The 20,100-nt window shown below is 54.3% G+C and overlaps 2 protein-coding genes across 2 annotated transcripts; one reads left to right on the plus strand and one right to left on the minus strand.

Moving 5' to 3' along the window:
* Nucleotides 1-15,379: 15,379 nt before the first annotated feature.
* Nucleotides 15,380-16,248, plus strand: chmp6 (Charged multivesicular body protein 6; the record flags this gene model as incomplete). The annotated part of the gene is made up of 3 exons (XM_036634690.1): nucleotides 15,380-15,417; nucleotides 15,542-15,905; nucleotides 16,018-16,248. The coding sequence occupies 3 exons, from the start codon at nucleotides 15,380-15,382 to the stop codon at nucleotides 16,246-16,248; spliced, it is 633 nt and encodes a 210-aa protein (XP_036500166.1).
* A 927-nt stretch (nucleotides 16,249-17,175) lies between these two features.
* CGCS363_v002842 (uncharacterized protein) lies at nucleotides 17,176-19,713 on the minus strand (the record flags this gene model as incomplete). Its single annotated transcript, XM_036634691.1, has 4 exons — nucleotides 17,176-18,948; nucleotides 19,004-19,270; nucleotides 19,323-19,439; nucleotides 19,501-19,713. 4 exons carry the CDS (start codon nucleotides 19,711-19,713, stop codon nucleotides 17,176-17,178), a joined length of 2,370 nt encoding a protein of 789 aa, XP_036499502.1.
* Between the last annotated feature and the right edge of the window lie 387 nt (nucleotides 19,714-20,100).

Raw genomic sequence — 20,100 nt, forward strand, 5'->3', positions numbered from 1 at the left:
AACCAACAAAATTTTCCCATTGCGATGGTGACTCTCTCATGGGCTATGACTCTGAATGCCAGCACAAGCTGCATCCACTTTCTGGAGCATTCGCGACGGAGCCGTGGGTCCACGGGAAAAGGCGTCATGGTGCCGGAAGGTCAAGTCTCCATTATGCTTCAATGTGCGGCCCCTGCCACTACGCCAGGGGGGGGGCACGGGGTGTCAGGGAGAGCTACGAGAGGAACAGACAAAAAGGGGAGAAAGGAAAAGGAAAAAAAAAAATCGGAAAAAAATGGCAGCATATGGCCCCCCAATCCCTCGACGGTCTCTAACGGCCTGCCAGGGGCGGCCACAGCACACAATTTGGGAAGGAATACTGGAGACGTTGGGGGCGGCTGAAGGGTGCGAATTTCTTATTGCAGACTTTGACAACGGCTCTTTCGCCCACGTTGCCAACCTGCAGCCCCTGATGGCTCTGGAAGGGTAACTAACGACACAAGGGGCCCCGATGAAGTAATTGCGCGAGGAGAAGGGGGACGAGGCGGGAAGACAGGCGAAATTTGACAGATGACACAACTTGCAACTTCTCGGCACCATGTGCTGAGGCGATGCCATCATTATCGTGCACTCGGATGGTGGCGGTGGCATTTTGTCTTTTGAGTCTTCCCGTTCCCCGCCTGTACCTATGGCCCGTCTCCTTCGGCCGCTGCCTTTTCGCCTTGTCCGTTGCCTATCCGTGTCTGGTGCTGTCCCCCCGCCATAAATCTTTTAGGCTTTTCGAGTTGTCCGTGGCTGGTCCCTGAAGATGGCCGCTAACGCTAAAAGTACCACCAAAAAAAAAAAAAAAAAAAAAAAAAAAAGGGCACGATGAAGTGGCCGGGCCTGTGTTATGTCATCCAAGGAACGTCCAACGTGAAACTTTGCAGCTTGTCCACCGTGTTCCGCGCCCACCACCAGCAGCGCCGCTCTGCCTGAGCTTTCTTGTCGATGCCGTCTTGTGGTGGAGGCCGTTTGATGGTGCACAGCTCGTAATCTCGCACCAAGATTGAGTGAGTGAGGCCAAGGCAGCACGCCCGGGGCAAGGGCAAGAAAGGACAGGGCAGGGCAATCAAGATGAGATGCTTTCGCTTTCTCACTCCGTCGTTATTTCGCGGCTCCATCTACTTCTGCGTCTCGCTGTCTGAGTCTATTTACACAATTGTGTGAGTGTCTGATCATCCTTTCTCGGGTCCTCGGCCGGAGGGGCATGGCCATCCGAGCACCGACAAGTCCGATGCCAGCCAGCGCATGCGAAAATGCCTTAAGCCGAACTCGAATACTTCCCTCCACTTACTTGGCCGGTGTCCGCCGTACGGAACTGCTGGCTGCACATCCCCCGCCAAACCGGGTATCCATCCAAACCATCTTTGATTAATTTTGTTGGGCAGGGCATCCATTTTTCTTTTCTTTTTTTTTTTTCTGCTCTTGCTTGGTGCCTAGTTAGGAAGGGACCCGTCGACGTGCGCCTGTCATGGGGCTCTGCCGCCGCCCACTTGCAGCGCTGTGACAATGACGTGAGCCGCAAGAGAAAACATGCCATCCGGCGCCCCCATCGTGCTTCCTATGACGAGGCGCCCAAGGGAGGCCAGATTTCGGAAACCCTCGTGAGATCCATGATCCACCGGGGAACGAGATTGATACTACCCCTTCTGTCGAATGACGACGAGACGGACTGGACCCCGCCAGGCGAGAAATACTGCGGCAACACACGCACACGCGCACACACAATCCGTCTCGCGTCTCGCACAATGTCAAGCTTTTCTCTCGCCATGGTTGAGTCTCGTAGCCGCTCGGCCTGGTGATTCGCCAAACCCACCCCTTCCTTTCGCCTACCATTGATGAATGATACCGTGCCGGTGCCAGTTCCCCTTGCGGCACGGACGGGTAGGGCGACTGCTGCGTTTACGACGGCGACCACGAAGCGAGAGGAGGAAAGGGGGAAAAGAGGCAAAGCATTGGACAAGCTGCAAATTAGCTGCGGCCAGGCGCTAAAACGGAGACAAATGGGCAGATCATCGACGATGGGCTCCCACAACTCCCTCGTTTCTTCTCATCTCTCAATCTCGGTCTCCGTCTCCGTCTCCGACTCCGCCTGCCCTTCGCTCGATGGCCTCGAAAACCGCAAGAGGCCGCGACGACGACGACGACGACGACGCCGCACTCGCTCCTCTTGCTCCAACGTCCACGCCATCGCCTCCGATGTCCGGCGTTGTCCCCAGTCAGCTACCTCCATCGTGGGAGGGCCAAAGGGGGCTCTGTCTGGGTCCCTCGTTGCCTCTAGGTCGTCAACTCGTCTGGGCTACCAATTGAGAAGGGTCCATGGCAGGGTCCAGGTTCTGAATGCGAATCTGGATCTGGACCGATGCCCACGGGCGTCGATGGCGGCCCGAACGCTAAGGGCAATCAATCACGACATTTGCACCTCAATTCACTCATCCTCACGGCAGACTTTCCTCCCACTACAGACAGCCATGGAGACATCCGCCGCTACAGGCAAGCGCTGGTGGCACCTCACAAGTTGCAGGGGTGGATTGGACGGGTGTGTGAAGGTGAAGAAGTGCCTCGCCTCGCCTCGCCTCACAGCTGCCTCACACTTCCAATTCATGGAGGGGCGTGGCAGACTGGTGCCCTGAGGCAGACTGGCCTTCAGGCGTCTCGCCCACTGTAGCTGGCCATATTGGGGGCGAGCCAGAACATGCTCAAAACGGAAACGCGGAGGGCACAGGGCGCCCGGGGCCCCTCCATCAGCCCAGCCTCAAATCAACTCAGCTCGCTTAGAGAGGTGGTGAGGTGATGGTGTGTGTGTGTGTGTGTGTGTGTGTGTGTGTGTGTATGTGAGTGAGTGAATGAGTGAGTATGTGTACCTCACTTGCGGAACAGCCCGCAGCTTTGAATTTCTGCAGCCGTTGTCACCTCACCTCGTACGGACAGAATAGTCTTCACGTTGCTGCAACAGTCAAGAGCCTCAATCAGCGCCGAGCGTCTTGGCCTCGCCCCAGTTTGCCTCTCTCTCCATGCACATGCAGTCAGAAACACTTCATCCATTTCCGTTTTGCGTTGCTTGCATAAGAAATAACCACAATTTCACCCGAGAGGCTGATAATGCCAATGCCTCACTCTTACTCGCTTGCCACCTATCGACCATCGTGCCATCGTATTATTGCGACCCTCTGTGTCTCCAATGTCTATCCATCCCCTCATCTGTAATACCAGCACGCTGCACTGCACAGCAACCGACCAAATACCTTCCTCTTTGAACCGAGTGCGTTGATAGTTATTCTGGCCATGGTCTCGGCGGCGTCTGATACGACAAATCCTCCTCACAATTGATCACATCAAACATATCAAACGTGGGTTTGTTGGGGGAGTGGTCACAGCAAGAAATAATAGGAGACATGCTCATATCCAACGCCCCCCTTGTCAATCCAACTCGTCAAACAAGCCATTCTGCGTTTTGATCCCCTTCCCTTCCGATCTTAGTTCAAGGCGAGGTTAGACAAGGACGTTGAGGATGTGAAAAATTTTCATCGCCTGGATCACGAAAGAATCCAATTGTTTTTTTTTCTGGTTCCCCGAGTCCCCCATCCCTACATAGGAATGTAGCACGCTGCAACGCATCGATCGATCTTCGAGCCTGCGCTACCCTCCTTGCGCCCGGCCTTTGTCTAGGTCTGTTCCTGTTGTCAATGTCCGTTCTGGGCTCTAGCTGCTTCTTTTTTTTCCCCCGGCTGTCCGCCAGCAGGCCCTGTCGTTCTTGTTTTAGTTGGTGAGTCGTTCCCGTAGTAGACATGTATCAAGAGACAATAACAACAACAAACCCCAAACAAACTTTTCTCTCTTGCAACCGGTCCGTCCTGAGGGGGTCTGATACAAGATGAACGGCTCAACGGATATTGAGGGTTCAACTGGTGCAGAGTGAGTACGTCTCTGGTCACTCCCAGGGCCAATGGGCAGGATTTCGTTGGCTCGCTTCCACGGGCGGTTTTCCTAACGCCTGCGTCTCTCTGGACTCTCACTCGCCGCCCCAAAAACGTTCGAGAACAGGCTTCTGGTCGAACCACGGCGGTAACATCGTTCCGGGCTACCGCCTCTCTGGCTCCCTTGTGGTGAGAAGACATGTAGCGCGCGGGTTTCAGTCAGAGGGAGTGCAACGCCGTGCTTTGCTCGTTGAACATGTCGTTCGTGCGAGAGGCTCTTTTTCCCCCCGAGCGAGGGGATTGCTGTCTCTGGCGGCCTCTGCATCTATCTCTGTACGCACACGGAAGCAGCTTGACGAAGCACCTCTTTGTCGCCATCGCCACGCCCTGTCAAGTCGAGCCAAATCCCCTCTCCCCTCACTGAGCTGTTCCTTTTACACCCGCTCTGTGGCATCAGCACTAGAGAGACATATTTTGCCGTCCAACCAGAGCACAACGCAGGGCTGCGGTGCTGCAGTAACAAAAACTCATCTTTTTCGGCGTTCGTGGCAGGAACCGTCTCACCCGCGTGTCCCAGGCGTGGGCACGCCTCGTTCAAACAAATGGCTCAATCTTGGTGTCCCTACAGACCAGACGAAGAGGCCTCTCACTCTACTGCTCATCACATTTACCGTTGCCGGTCCGCATCTCTCTCTCAGACGCACGCATGCACGCCCGCCCTTCATCGTCAGAGCTCACGTAATACGGCCCCATCGCTCCCTTATGCCAGCTCCAGCCGACCGATGACGTCGTCGCAAGTCACGTTTTTGGTTCCTTCTCCTTCCTTCCCTCTCTGTTTCTTCCCGGCCAACTCTACGGACACCGGTTTCACCTTCATCTGGGCTGATCCAGCGAAATGCACGCACGGCATTCCGGTTCCCTGGGAAAAGAGTAATAGGAGCATGCGCGGGCCCGTGGGCACGGCACGGTCGGATGCCTCAGAAGCCAGAACAAATCAGCAGAAACGCTGACAGGAGCCCAGGAAAGGCTGCCACAGAGCTGTCTGCGGAGCGGGCTTCCAAGTGTCATCCGTCTCGGCGAAGGCCTGAGACAGCTCATGCCGTGTGCCTTTTGGTTCTTGGTCACCCCTTGTAGTCCGCCGTGAGTCTGCAAGGAGCATCCTCCAAGGGCTTGTACGCAAAACACAATTGTGCGAACCGCAAAGGCGAAACTGGGCATCCTTCCTGGAGCCTCTAGCAAGGATTGAGTCTATTCAAGGCAACACGCCATGTGTACTGCCTCTCTGCCTTACCAACTTTCGCACCTCCCAACTTCCTTGGACGAAGCAGGGGTCAGATGCAAGACGGGCGAACCAAACCTTCTTTTCGCGGCCCTGCAAACAGTGTCAAACAACGGACCCTCTCGTCGAACCAAGTCTGGACTATCAAAAAAGCCCTCTCTCAAATCAAAACGCAAATGCGCTCTCTCTCATGCCGTTCCCACAATACAACGCAAGCAATCGGGAGGTACATACAGTCAAGCACACACACAAACTGCCGGTAGATGCAGTCGGCTATGCCAGTCACGGCTTGACACGACCACACGTCGTCGAATCTTAGACGGCCCCGTTTCACCATGGACATCCCAGGGCTGGCTTCATCAACATCAGGCCGAATTGCTTCGCGGGCCGTCTGCACTTTCTTCGAGTGGCTGTCCAATCAAAGACGACGGTCTTGCTAGATTACCCGGGACGGGAAGAACCTCACAGATCCTTTGGTCCAGACCCCGTCCGTCCCTGGCTTTGACGCTACGTACCTTACCTCGCAGCCGGAACGCCGTTTAGGGGCCATTCGTGCCAATCGCGGGAGTTGCCTTGCGGTTTCGTAATTGTTGTTCGGAACACATCATCTAGATGCCCAGTTTCCCATTGCCCTTGTTCGCAATGGCAGTAAGTACGGATACCAAAGCAGCCCTCTAATTTTCTTCCAGAAACCCACGGGCCACGCAATTTCTGCTGGGGTTGTTTCTCGTTCTCTTTCGACACACTGGCCACCTCGTCCCGCCTGCCTAATAATCGTTGAGAGAAAACGCCCGTTTCATCCGCTTTCGGAACGTACCTCTCGTGAAGTCGTTGCAGTCTGTGTCGGAATCGGCCACAAGATGGTTCGATCATGGGGGCTGGGCCACGCCGTGTCAGATGGAACGGTGGTATCCTTGGCCCTTTGCACAGCAGAGTTGAGCAAGATCTTACCCGCCCTCCGTCCTTCCGCGGCCCGCTCTTGGGAGGGGAAGGGTGGTCCAATACAAGGGCAAAAATTTCCCGCCTCCGTTCGAAGTTTGGTACCGAACGATGTGAATGATCTGATGTTTTCTGCTGTCTTTGGAAGCTGGCAGTCCACCCGCATCAAATGGGGTGGAGGAGGAGGAGCCGGCCCAAGGGCAAGGGAGAGAATTTCCTCCTTTTTTTTGCTGCCCGTCATTCATTTGATCGATGCGGGAGACGTGTCACTCGGGCATTGCATTTCTCGCTTGTGTCCTGACAGGCTCGGAAAAACCGAATGGCCATGTACGGAGAAGCAAGATAGAGAGGGCGTGAAGGTCACCGGTGAAGATGTGGATCTGGAAAATTAATTCTGGAAGCGAAGAGCTGGAGACAGCTGTATGCGTGGTAGCTCCCGCACAAGCGAGGGCGAGACAATCCCTCCAGTCGGCTTGCGCCTATGAAAATCCCCCTCTCTTAAGAAGCAAGCAAGCAAGTAGCATATCCGTAGGGACGTGTATCTAGGCAAAGATGTATCCGTCATGGCCTGATCCCATCGTGTCGGGCAGAGCCACATCAGCGAGCGGGCCGGCTGCGGTAAATCACAAGCGGTAAATCACAAAGCTACGCCTGCTAGTGTACTGCCTTAGCCGAGCGAGCTTCCACGGTTGACAATTGGTGTGCTCTACGAGCTCTCACATTCCAGATGGTAGATGGCGCATCCATAGGTACGTGAAGCTCGGGGCCCTCCTCGAGCTGCTGTTCTATGGGTCGGCCTTCTCCTTGCCTCGGCGAGCTGTTACTGTATGTAGGTAGGTACCTCAGGGCGTGTAAAGAGATTTTACTTGCCCTCTACGTGTTTAGGGCAGACAAGACATGTACCCGCCGCGGGACTAGGTGCTGCATAGCAGTCAGTGCCTGAAACATGCTTGCTTGTGCACTTGTCGATGGTTTCTGCACATTGGGAGTACGCAGCAGTGCATCACGTAACGAGACGACGTGGTGCAAGCAAAGCCGTTGTTCCAGTCCCAGTTGCAGTTCCAGTTGCGCCGACGTGGAAGTAAGTACAACCACTCCTCCCTTTTTCCCTCCCCTAGCCGGGTATGAGGTTCAATCCACAGAATGGAAGGTCGTGAAACTTTCTCTCGGTGGAGGTGAATGTGAGTGAGTGAATGAATGGTGGGGTTCCGCGACCGGCACACGCCCCGAGCTCTGCGAATGAGAATTGTTGGGCCGGGGCGGGATGTCCCGGTCAGTGAGCTGGCGTGGGTGGATCACGGGGAAGATCTCCCGGCGACAGGAAGGCGGGTCCCGGTAAGGTAAGGCAAGGTACGGATACGCAGTAACTTTTCCCGGTGCTCAGGTACCGTGCAGGGCTCAATTCTTTTTTTTTTTTTTTTTTTTTTTTTTTTTTTTTTTTTCCCCCTTGAGGTAGTGCCCTTTCCCCCATCTCAGGTACCGAAGCTGCCTGTAATGACAGCAAGCCAACCTTACTCAACAACCCCCCCCCCCCCCCCGGTACTTTGGGACACCGCAGAACCCTGAACTGAAGGAGCTGCTGTGTGAGTACGTAACCTACGGATGTTGAAGCACATACAAGCCGTGCAAGATGATCTTGAATATGGCAAATGGCGGACCAAGGTTCTGCGTCAATCTCGTGGTACATTGGCCAAACGACGGTACTGTCATTTCAGCCGTGTGTTGTGCGAGCGGAAGTGTTACGCGGGCTCCCCCTTCCCGTTGTGCGAGTGCGACAATTGTGTTAGGTATCCAAAGTAGCGGGCTCTACGTGGGAAAAGTTTTCATACATTTTCTTTTCTCCCAGTACGCAGTCCGAATAGTTTTCCTTGCTCGTGCTCTGCTCGTGTGCACACCTCTTTTTCACCAACCCAGTTCAGCGGTGTAGACTTTGCTCGCTCACGCCCCCTCGAATTACGGGGTCATCGATCGAGAACCGGGGGAAGAGACCCTCCGACAGGGCGGTCAGTGAATGATGCCTTCACTAGGAATCATGACCCCAAGACGGCGGTAAGAATCGAAGCCATGGAATTCCGTGAGGCTTGCGAGGCCGGGCTGGAGGGCGAACCGAGGAGCTGGATCGAGACATGGGAAAAACAATATACGCGTGGGGGGGCGGCGCCGCCCACCTCCCCCCCTCGTTCGCGTTGCCCGTGAAGGAACCTGACGATCAAGGGGGGTGAAGGGGGGCTGGCTGGCTGGCTTGCGGTGGGCGTTCTGAGAAAACGCAAAAAAATTATCATTGCCAAGGATAGTGAAGAAGAAACTTGCAAAGCCAGAAGGCGGACGAGGACGTGCGAACGAAGCTGCGAGCTTGCCCCCTTGTGCCTTGGAGATGATGAGGTGAAGTGCAGTTGAATTGTAGGGGTTGCCGATCTCCTTCCTCCCTTGGAAGGAGGCTCTGCTGACTGCACAAACTGCATGTCCTTTTCCCCCCCCTCCTCTTCCCCTAACATATCGCTTTCAATGAATACCTGCCGATGACGGGCTCGATCTTTCACAACTTGGAGTCAGAAAAAAATGGCCCGAACAAGGAACTAAACTTCTAGGGGGGGGTTCGAGACAGGGTTCCCGGAGCTGTCAACGCGGGATCCCGCGACGCTGGGCCTCAATGGGCTGAGGTCCCGACCCTATTTTCCCTTGCACTTTGAAATTTGCATGCTTGTGACTCTTCTCAGCTACCCACTTGTCCCCATTCCTTCTTCTTCCTTTTTCTCCTAGGCAGAGTCCGAAAACCCTTCAAGGTTCTACGAAATGGAACTCCTTCTCGCCTAGAACCCAGAACGAAAGGTACATACCATCCCACTTCAGATGTTGCGTCCCTGTTTCCATCTTTTTTTATTTTGGGGACAATGCTGCCCACGCCCAAGCCCACTTGGCTCCTTGACTCCCCGGCTACGTTCCCCGTGGTATGCCTGTCTTGTGCTGTCACGGGTTTTGTGCAAGGTCCAGATTCCAGAGTCTTTCTGGTTTGAGGTTGACTCATCGGTTTCCACCTTGAATGTTTCCCCGTCGTTTTCCCGTCGACGACCCGTCATGTGTCTCACTCGCGTGGCTGTGTGCAACTTTCTTCTTGTTGTTCCAAACCGCATAAGCCACTGCGATAGGCGAGGCCGGCAACGCGAATAATTTGCATCGTTATGCGACGTTTTCAAAGAGAGACACGGAACGGCATTTAAAAAAAAACAAAGTCTCTCAGGGGGTCTCCTAGGTTTCTCGCCGAATCCTGTTTGTGACCGCGCAACTTGTCCAAGAAAGAATAACAAATGCCGACATGTCTTGTTTCATTGACTTGGTCCGCGAATATGTGCGTGTTGAGTTGACTTTGACTGTGTGGTATTTTCGGCTTCCGGCGGACCAGCGGCGTGCAACAATGAGTTGTTGCAAACATACGATGTGGAGATGCAATCTCTTAGACTTCAACAAATGAGTCCCTCTCTCCTGACGCTATTGCATAGAAAAAAGGCGTGCTGACGCCGAGTGAGTAGTTGAAACATTGCGATGCGGAGTGCATGTTTCTCTCGTCATGGCTCCCGGTTAACACGCAGCACTGCAGGTACTCAACTGCGTACGGATACCTTAGTACCTAGTCTCCGTAACTACTACGTACGTGGGTAGAACAGTGGTCGTGGTTCCCTACGTTCGGGTACTACGGGGCAGAGGACAGGACGAGATGGAGCCCATTCCACAATCGTGCCATTAATTGACCACTAACTCTTCCAGGTTCTCGCTTCTGCGACGAGGTTCCATTTTGTGCCTGAAGCGAATGGGGACAGCGGTTCGAACCCACGCGCCGCCAGTCTTTTCAACGTCACCTGGATACGTTTTTTCAACTGCTGGGTCGGTCGTCGTGTTGTTGCATAACTTTCGTCACAGGATAGCTTCTTCGGTGGAAACGGGGGGGGAAAGAGTCCAGACCACCGAGGGAGAAGTAATTGACGTGGAGAAAGCGCAAAGGACGTGACTGTGAAGCAACGTCCCCCAGTGCCGTGAAACGACGGATGCATACGTACCTACGGTCGATTGAGAGTCTAGATGCTTCACAGGGCTGGAATACAGAGGACACTAGAGCTAGCGTCGTGCTTGGGGAGCATTTTCCCTACTGCGTACAATCAGCCCTCAATCAATCGATTACAGTGATGGGAAACAAGTTTGGCAACAATGTGGATTGTTTGCGACTGAGAGCGAGCCTGAAGGTTTCCACTCTGTGGTATCCCACCTTTCCACTCACGTTCTGCCCCCCCCGTGTGTCAGTCATGGTTGGTGTCTGTTGAACGAAGCACAAGTGGAGATTCTTGTCCTCTGGCGATGCGTTGTCTTGGATCGCCGTCACAGGCCGGGGAGAGCCGGCAAGCACCGGAGACTTGGGGGACGCTGCGGCCCTCCCAGCCTCCCCCGGCCGCCGCAGCCCGCTCGGAGGAGTGAACATAGCAGAGGCCTGGGGGGTGTGCGTTCCTGAGGGTTCCACTCGAGAAGCAAGGACCACTTATGCTCTCTCCATAGACACACCCCTTTGTGCACAATTTGTGCAACAGCACCAATTTAGTGCGCAGCAAGAACAAGAACATGAACATCGTCGAGGAGGAGGAGTCATCCTTGGGCAATCCACTAAACAAGAAACCTGCTCGACGATGCTTCACTCCACTTAGTTGCATTGTTTGGCATGTTTATTCGGTTTGCTAGCTTTGTCCTAGCCCTCACGCTTCCCCAGGATATCGCGTCTGTTGATGCAGGCCTCAAAAACACAAAAACCAAGCGAAGACGAAGGAAGGATGAGGTAAGTTAGTCACGGTTAGCCGAGAGAACCGGCGCAGATTAGTTTAGCAGGTGACCGGCGCCCGCCGTTGACTCCTCTGTAAGGCGCGCACGCGTCCTTTAGATCGGACTGCTGGCGCCCGTCTTGCGCCGTCCGCATCCCTGGGTCCGCCGGCCTCCCTCATCGACGGGGCAGGATCGGCTTCGTCAGCGGCGCCGGTGATGCCCAAACCAAGTAGCGCGGAGATCTTCGCAGCCACATGCAATAAGAAACGGGACCCTGTGAGGGCGTCGGTTGGTCGGGTTTCGAGAGCGTGACTCCCTTTCGTAATTCCTCATCGAGATGGCAATGATCGGCTGTCAAGGGGGACGACTTTTTCGTAGATATCCACGGTTTCTATCACATTCAGACTGATTCACGACGTTGCTGGCAGGTTTGCTGTGGTCCTGGGCCTCAATGCGCGTGCCAGGGGCAAGAATTCATTGATCGGATCGCAAATTGATGCCCAGCTGGGACACATGATTCTACATAGCATCTGCCACACCAACCCGTTGGTTCGCCGACTAACGACCTTGACCCGATCGATAGCAGAGTTCCGCTACCGAATGCACCCTGTTTCTAGAGAAAATATAGCTGGCGCTGGTTGATCCGGGCCGCCTGGAATCCTTCAGTGTCCGGGTCGTCCCCTTCTTTGTGTTGAAAACGGCGCGCCCGGCGGCTGGAGAATTCTGCCCATCATTGCCCAAAGTCGATCTCCTAAGCCCCCAAGTCTGTAAAGCGGGACGGGGGCCACACACGCAATCTTTGGTGGTTTGGAGTGATCGGCGGGCCGGCCGGTCAATCGCTCGCTCGCTTTACGGCGCTGGCCGTCTGGGGGAATGCCACGGTAGACGGGTGTTTCCCACTGTGGTTGCAGATCTCCGAAGCCGAATGGTACCACCGAGCAAGTTTTTCTGCTGTCCGCTGTGCAAACCGGCTCGTGATGTGGGCGGCACGGATATGAGCGGGCGGAGATGGAATGCCTTCGTCAGAAGACTGAATATCTTCAATGCGACACTGATACCGTTTTGGTCAATTGAGTGCGAATAATAATTTTTCCTTTTTTTCTTCTTTTTTTCCCTCTAGGTGTTTGGCCCTCTTGGCTTGCCCCCTATCTGTTCTCTGTAGTGTCGCAATATCAAGTTTTGGCGTTGCAGAATGGAAGACGTGCATCTGCCGGGGTTGCGGGCAGTGCCGTGAAAGTTAATCGTTGTTGTGTTGGCGATTCCCGGTCAGCCACGGAGCGATGGCAGTAGCAACGACAGGGATCCTTGACTTTGGACGACGAGAATGGAACACTCAAACTTTTCCTGCTTTCTTGGTAGGTGGCGATGGAAAAGTTGACAATGCGGGAATCAACATGGTGGCATTGTACGGCGGTATGCATACTTTACTTTACGCCGGGTTGCCTTTTCGCTAGGGTGATGTTGTATCCAGCGGCAACAACCAAATCTGGAACTTGTTTGAAGACCCCAAACCCTCAACAAAAGTCGAGCGGCGCTTTGGGTTGTTACCTACAACAGGGGCTATTTTGGGCGATCAATCCTTTCAACGCCAAACAGTGAGATTAATTATGTAAGAGTTAAAGCGTTTGAAGGTTAGGCTTCCGGGTAGGCGAAAAGGTTGATCAGTCCGTTGTCATCGGAGGACACAGACTTTCTCGTACACGGGTCCGCGGGAGCTAGTTGATGGCGAGGAAAACTCTGCCGTTGCGGTTTGCATTTGCTGGGGGATGTTTCAGGAGCACGAATGAAGCTTGAGCTTGCTCTTGCTCTTGCGGCCAAGTACTCGGCGCCGATGAGCTTTCCCGGACAGGATGGGCACGGGGCGCCGGTCGGGCGGTTTCTCATCGGAGAGGTCCAGGCGGCGCTGCAGGACCAAACGAGCCGGCGGACCAGTCGAGCGGTGCGAGGCCCAACGGAAGCGAGCTGCATGTCTGTGAGACTTACGAATACGACAAGTCTGCTTCCGTCCGCGCGGCGAATTCCTCTGCGCAGGTAGTTGCTGTCAGATGAGGTTACCGGGCCGATGTGGTCGGGCTCCGGCCGGAGCCCGGAGTAGTGATGCTTGAGCAGACCCACACACGGCCCGTCTACCGGTTCAAGACCGGAGCATAACGGTGTGTCTAGGCATGTAGATCGTTCAGGTATCGGTGCTCTTGTTTGAAGTTGCCCGTGTAAGCTGCAGGGCTCACACTTGCACCGTACTTGAAGCGTATTGATGTAAGTGACCAATGGCTCCAGAATTATACACACGGAAGTGCCGTCTTTGCCTGCAAGTGTGAAGCAGGTCGACATACAAAGCCATTTTTTCTATCAGCTCTTATAGTTCAGCAGCAATTCAGCGGCTATTTTGCCAAACATAAGGAACTTGGTAGGTCGGTCAAATCAGCCATAGGAGGCAGTCGCCGCGATGCGTTTGGCGGGTTTCTTACGCAAATGCATAGCATAGAGGTGATGGCAGTTGACATACTTATTCGAATCAACCAAAGAACAGCGAGGTCATGACATTATTGACACCATTCCCATACTTGTAGATACAGGACTCAGTGAGCTCTGGTATTTTCTGCCGGAATCCACGGGCGATTATAAGACACACTCAGCTTTCAAAGCTAAAGTGACGTTTAGTCGGGGTACACAACGAATGCTCCTAGTATGTCGGTGATTCCAGAAGCAAGACACATCGTATTGAGGGGTTCTGTGTCTGTTCTCCGGCGTGATGAGCATATTTTTACAACCTCGGCTTCGATCCCATATGTGATGAAGACCACGGTATATCTAGGATGATTCTCATGCTGAGTCAATAGTGAGCGGTACTGGACGACCGCACTGGATGATCGCAGGCGTGATTCCGGAGCAAGAGTGATTGTCGATACGAAGTGCCTGACGTGTAATATATAATAGCAGCCGAGATGGGAAATTCAAGATTCACTGGACTCTGATACGTTCATCTAGAAATGTTAAATCTAACGTTCAGTTGCCGTATAGTACATACTCTGATATGCGTCGACGACAGGCTCCAGCGAGTCTAAGATGCCACTGGAGGGTCGTGGACTTCAGCTCAGCGAAACTCCTGTTGCCGGGTCAGAAAGACTATATTTGTGGTCAGATATCCTGGAACTCTGGAAACGAAACGACAGTCTACTCTCACGCTCTATTGATGATGTTAGTATCACATACTCTAGGAGACCGCCTATTGTCCCTGTGCTTGAGTGACCACATTTCCTGTGTTTACATGCTCTAATTCACCGTTGTCGCTGCCAACGTCGTCGTCGTCTTCATTGGTATTAAATATGAGCCGTGGCTTAGCAAGCGCTAGTGTTGTTGGTTATACCTTGAGGCGGAGCTGTGGTCCGTGATGAGAACCACCGATCGAGGGTACCCTATCATGAAAACCAACGGCTTCAAGTACATATGAACATCGAACGATATAAATCCAAGCGGTGGAACAACTATAGATGATGAATATACCAGGAAAATACCGGCTGGCCACTGGCAGCAAGGAAGTGCACAAGTGACCACTTTAGAGGGGTGGCTACTCCCCTTGTGAGCGAAGCAAGGCTGGATCCAGCTGCCCTCGCTCCTTCCTCAAGAGCAACAGCTCCTTCCTTCGACTGTGACAGCCCCACTACTTCTCACCTTCCTCACTCCCATGGTATTTGGTCAACTTTCGCCTCAAGTTCTTTCAACCAGTTCAGCGAAAACGGCGTGACCCAGTTGGTAGAATCACACGTTCAAACAAATTCCTCCCATAGGTTTCTGGTAATCCTGGAGGGGAGCCGTTCGATTCTCGTCACGCGAGGTTGGGGCTTAGAGGATGGGACACGAGGTCCCATTTTTGTTTTTCACTTTTCTTGGATTTGAAGTATTGGTGGTTTTAATCTTTTATCAAGAGACATAGAAGAGCGAGCATTTGGCCCGCAAGTTTATTTGCGCAGAATAGGTGTTTGAAGCCATCGCGATGTAAACAGATATGAAGTTGCAGACCGCACCCAAGTACCTCGGTACCTTTTAACCCGCGCGAAGCCGGCCGCTTCTTATCTTATCGATAAGACGTCGGCCCCACGTCGGACATGGGGCAATGACGAACTTCACATTCCCATCAGGGTGTTCCTCAGCGGGTAGGTTGGTCCCCTCACCCATTCCCCAGCCAGGTCCGCCCGCCGCCCGTCGCAGCGTTGCGCCTCGAAACCGAGCCGGGCAAAGCACGAGACCACCACCACCTACCGCCAAACACACCCCCGATCGCCGCCCGACCACCGACGACGTCCGTTCCTCTGCATGCACACACGACAGCGCTACCTTTGTTTTCTTTTCGCGCATCCCACGTCTTCTGTCATCGTGCATACAACACAGCAAGAGTTCCCAATCGCCGCCGAAACCTGTCGAGATGGGCGGCAACGCAAGTAAAGTCACCGCCCAGGACAAGTCAGTCTTCCTTCCCCTACCTTCACGACCCATGTGCGCAGCGTCGCAAATTTCATGCGCCGCCTCTATGCACTCCCTGAATAGTCTCTGCAAGACCGTAATACTGACGCGCATCCTCCCGCAGGGCAATCCTCGACATGAAGCTCCAACGCGACAAGCTCCACCAGTATCAGCGCCGCATCACCGTCCTGACAGATAAGGAAACCGCCATCGCGAAGCAGATGCTCGCAAAGGGCGACAAGCCACGCGCCCTCCTCGCCCTCCGCCGCAAAAAGTACCAGGAGTCCCTTCTCCAAAAGACGGACGCCCAGCTCGAGCAGCTCGAGAAGCTCACCTCCTCCGTCGAGTTCGCCATGATCCAGAAGGATGTTGTATTTGGCCTGCAGCAGGGTACCAAGGTTCTGAAGGAGATACACTCCGAGATGGGCGGCATTGAGCACGTTGAAAAGCTCATGGGTGAGACGGCCGATGCCATTGCTTACCAAAAGGTTCGTTGCTCCTGCCGCCGCCGCGGCGCCCAGACCTCGGGCTCTTGGACAGCTGCGGTGGTCTGTCTAGCTGAGTACAATGCTGACGAGTCGTCTTTTTCTTCACTCGCAGGAAGTCAGCGATATGCTTGGCGGTCGCATCTCGAATCAGGACGAGGAAGAGGTCGAAGACGAGCTGGCGGCTCTCGAGGCAAGCGTCGCCGCGGAGGAGGCGGCCCGCAACCCTCCCAAACAACACAAGCTGCCCACGGTCCCCGACACAGAACCCGTCTTGCCCGACGAGCCAGAAGCAGAAGAAGCACAGCAGCCTGTCAGGACGAGACAGGCCATGTTGGCGTCATGACGTAGCCCTCCCATGTGTTTTCGTTCTCTCTTTTTCCCCCCTCCCTCCTTCCCTTTGCAGTGATAAGGCGTCTGTGTTCGGATTAGCATTCGTAGGCCGGTTGCATTTCATGGAGTTTGAGTACGCTCATGTTTATACACCTGTCATCTTGCGCGGCGATGCGGCACTAGTTTAGGATGGTCGGTGCGACTGCTTTCACTTTGCGTTTTGGATTCACCCATGTACTTGCGTTCTTGCGCCATCACATCGAGAGGCCTGCATCATTATGGGCGGCGGCCATTAGATTCAGTTTCAGAGGCACACTGCAAATGCTACCGGTATATGATATCGCGATAAGCCATTCAGGCGTTGATATTTTGATTCTTCTTGATTCATGAATGTCCTCAGCCTCGTTGCTACCTCCGGACAATAGTCGTCCTACTGCTGCTCCTCCAATCACTGCTATTCCACAGCTATCATGTTCCGCAGGGGTATCAAAAACAGGACCCATCTCTCTATACCTCCCAACTCTAATGCAAATGCAAATGCAAACCAGTCCCAAAGTCAGCAACCTAACCTTTCCATCCAGGTGTCAAGGCCCCAAGTCCTTCACTGTATATATGCTTTCCTCCAACGCCCCACATATGCTGGAGGCTCTGGTGAGAGCCATAGACATGCTCCCGTTTCTCAGTTGTAGAGATCGTGCTTGTGATCAGTCAAGTATGATTACATCTTCGCTTGCACGCGGCCACTGTGACTGCCCAGGAGGAGGTGGCGGGTATCTCTCGAACCTCTGTGGGTCGTCAACCCGTACTGTCGGTCTTGCATGCCGATGGACTGGGATACCGTATGCTCCCTGGGGTTGGTGTGGTAGATAACCACCAGTGCGTCTGATTGCATTTCGCAGTTAGTAGGTGATGAGAAATAAAACTCTGCGTGACGCATGACTTACGCTCCATCATACACAGGCGAAGGTATGTGGCGCTGAGCGAGTCTATCGTTCATCGCACCCTCAAAACGTCGTCCGCCGGAAACTGGGTATGTCATATCAGCCGGAGGCATCCTCTCGGCACGCCTCACATAGATAGCCTGTCCAGGTGCTGCATGTGGTTGGTACCGGTCTGAGTCTAAGGTGGATCTTAGATCGCCCAGAGAGTGTCTGCTATTTGCCACTGGGGTGGAACGACATGGGACAATATCAGGATGCTCTCTGATCCGAAGGAAACCTTCTTCCCTCAGGCCATCCCGAGGCAAATGGGGATGATCCTCTCTAAGGCGGATGAAGCCTTCGTCCATGGGCGCAACGCGACGTTCCAGGCCAGGTCCGGCGTCACGCAGGGGGCGGCGGACGGACAGGATCTCCACGTCTGGGCCAAATCTGTCCCTAACACTTTCTCCAGGACCGAGAACAACAGTCTGGGTTCGAGCATGCGGATCCTCAATCATAATGGGATTGGCTCTCGCTCCCAGTACAGCCTCATCTCTTCGCAGTGAAGGTTCGACCTGGCGCGGAGCTTGGTAAGCTGGCAGTCGAGCAACATCCTGTGCGAACTCGATGTAAGATGGGGCCCGAGCCGGAGGGGGAGCTCGCGGCTGTTCACGACCGTCATGGAACGACCGAGCACCTTCTGGGTAGCCCAGACTCCTCCGGCGAGGGGACAGCCGGTCTGCTTCTCGTAGGGTGGGGCCTCGGGGTGGTGATCTTCTCCGCTGGTAGGGCTGGTCATCTCCAAGATCTGCGTATTCCACCAAGGGGCGTTGATAGCGCATTGGGGGCTTGCTAGCATCAGGGGACTTGGGCTCGATCGAAGGAATCAGATAATCCTGCAGCTGACGGCTTGATGGTCCCTGAGGACCAACGGAGCTGTGGCCAGGCGTACTCCCAGATTCATTTACCTTGTGCAACGAAGAACCAGAAGCAAAATATTGAGCATCGATCGGCGGCGCAGCAAAGGAACGGTCCATGAGCGGCCTGGCCTCTCGAGAAGGATTGCTGGCAAAGGAGCCGAACGCTGGCCTTTGCGGGTGCGCAGGGCCGAGGTCAATCACTGGCGCTCTGCCATCCATGAACACAACAGGCTGACTCTGGGAATACGTTCCGTGACTAACGGAACCGTTCACCACACCGGGCTCCTGCGGCTGCGCGTTGGACACTGCTTTCTGCCGATTCATGGCTGCGGACCATCTAGCATTTGCGACAGCCTCGTACCTACTGAAGTTACGCTCTTTATGCTTCGCAGCACGTCTGCGATGCTTCTTGTTGACCCGTTTCTTTCCTGGCGTAGCGACTGCCTGGGGAGATCCTGGATGGGACGGCAATGCCGTCGACATGCGGCTGCGGCTGGCACGGTCTTGACGCATGGTTGGCACCGGGACTCTTGCGACATTCATGGACCTGTCGGTGAGCACGGCTGATGAGTCGGAATCAGGCTCCTCGCCAGAATCCTCGTCATCAGAATCATCAGATAGAACGACCACCTCTCGAAGAATTTCGTCGAGTTGATTACGTCCGTTCTCGTCATCGCCTCGCCACTTGACGAGGATGTCCAGACATAGTTGCTCTGTAGCTCTTCTGGCATTGTGCCATGATGTCTCGCGGAGGAGCTCGTCGTATCTCGTGTGGTTGTGCCGGATATGGGCGAGGACGGCGAGCTGCACGCGCCGCGAAAGCGACAGCTCCTGTTGCAACCCCACCACCAGTTCACCTTTGAACTGCTTGCCCTATGCAACCGTGAGCATCGCACGCATTTCGTGCAGTTGGCAAGCATTAACAAACCTTTCTGAACGCATGATCGATGATCTGCTGTCTGTCGGTGTGCGGAATGCGAGGGAAAAGCTCGCGCAGCGCAGCATCGGCTTGCCTGTTGATTTCCGTTTGGGAGCGAGGGATCTCCTCGACTTGGTCTGGTCCTGTTGTGGTCGGTTCGTAAAAGGCATCCTGCCCCAGTTCACTCATCGCACGATCCACGATGTTTTCGCGAATGTGATGACCGACTCGGTGGATCTGTTGGCTCAGTTCCGACGCGTCCTTCTTCGCGAACGTCTTTCCAACCCGTAAGTACTTGGTCTGATACCTCTCAATCCGACAGCCTTACCACTATGTAGACAAGAGCGCCAATTTCTCTTGATATCTCCTTGCACCGCTCCGTGAGTTCCGGATTGCCCATTGGAATGTACTTCATCCCTGGCGGTGGCTGACGGTTGGCCGTGATCTGTGATTGTGGTTCAGTTAAACGCTCAGCGGCCGACGTGCATGTTCGACTCGGGCTGTACCTCGAAGAGCAGGGGCTTCTTCTTGTCTTTGTTCTCAATGAACTCGAAATAAGACTGGTGCTTTGAGTTCGTGACTGCGTTGACCGGCTTCGCGGCGACGAGTCCCGGCGGCAGGGGCACGCTCCGATCGAGGGTCTTGCTAGGTTTCCCAGCTCGTTTGTGGCGGTCCTTCGCCGTGGCCGGGCCCGGCTGAGACCTCTTCTCTCTCCCCATTTCGACGATGCACTTGTTCTTTTTATCAGCTTACCATGATGCTTGAGGATCAAACCTCAGTAACGATCCGGTAGGTAGGGAGAGTAAAAAGAAAGAAAGATGCAACAAGATGGATAGACAGTTAGTGAATGTGACGATCGAGGCTTGCAATGGCTTGAGGACGAAAGTCAAGTCAACAACGTCCACGTGTGGCAGGTACAAGAGCGTCCTGGGTTTGCAAGCCCTCAAAAGTTGACGAAATGACGACAGCAAGTGGCACTTGCTGCGCGAAAGAACAACACTAAATCACGGAGACGAAGGGTATTCAAATGTCCACTGATGGATACTTGAGCCTGCGACTCGTCAAGCAAGTTCGGCAAGAGCAACTCGCACTTGGGGGAGGTAGGC

The sequence above is a fragment of the Colletotrichum siamense genome, assembly GCF_013390195.1.
Source record: "Colletotrichum siamense strain Cg363 chromosome Unknown KSG_Cg363_contig02, whole genome shotgun sequence".
NCBI lineage: Eukaryota > Fungi > Ascomycota > Sordariomycetes > Glomerellales > Glomerellaceae > Colletotrichum > Colletotrichum siamense.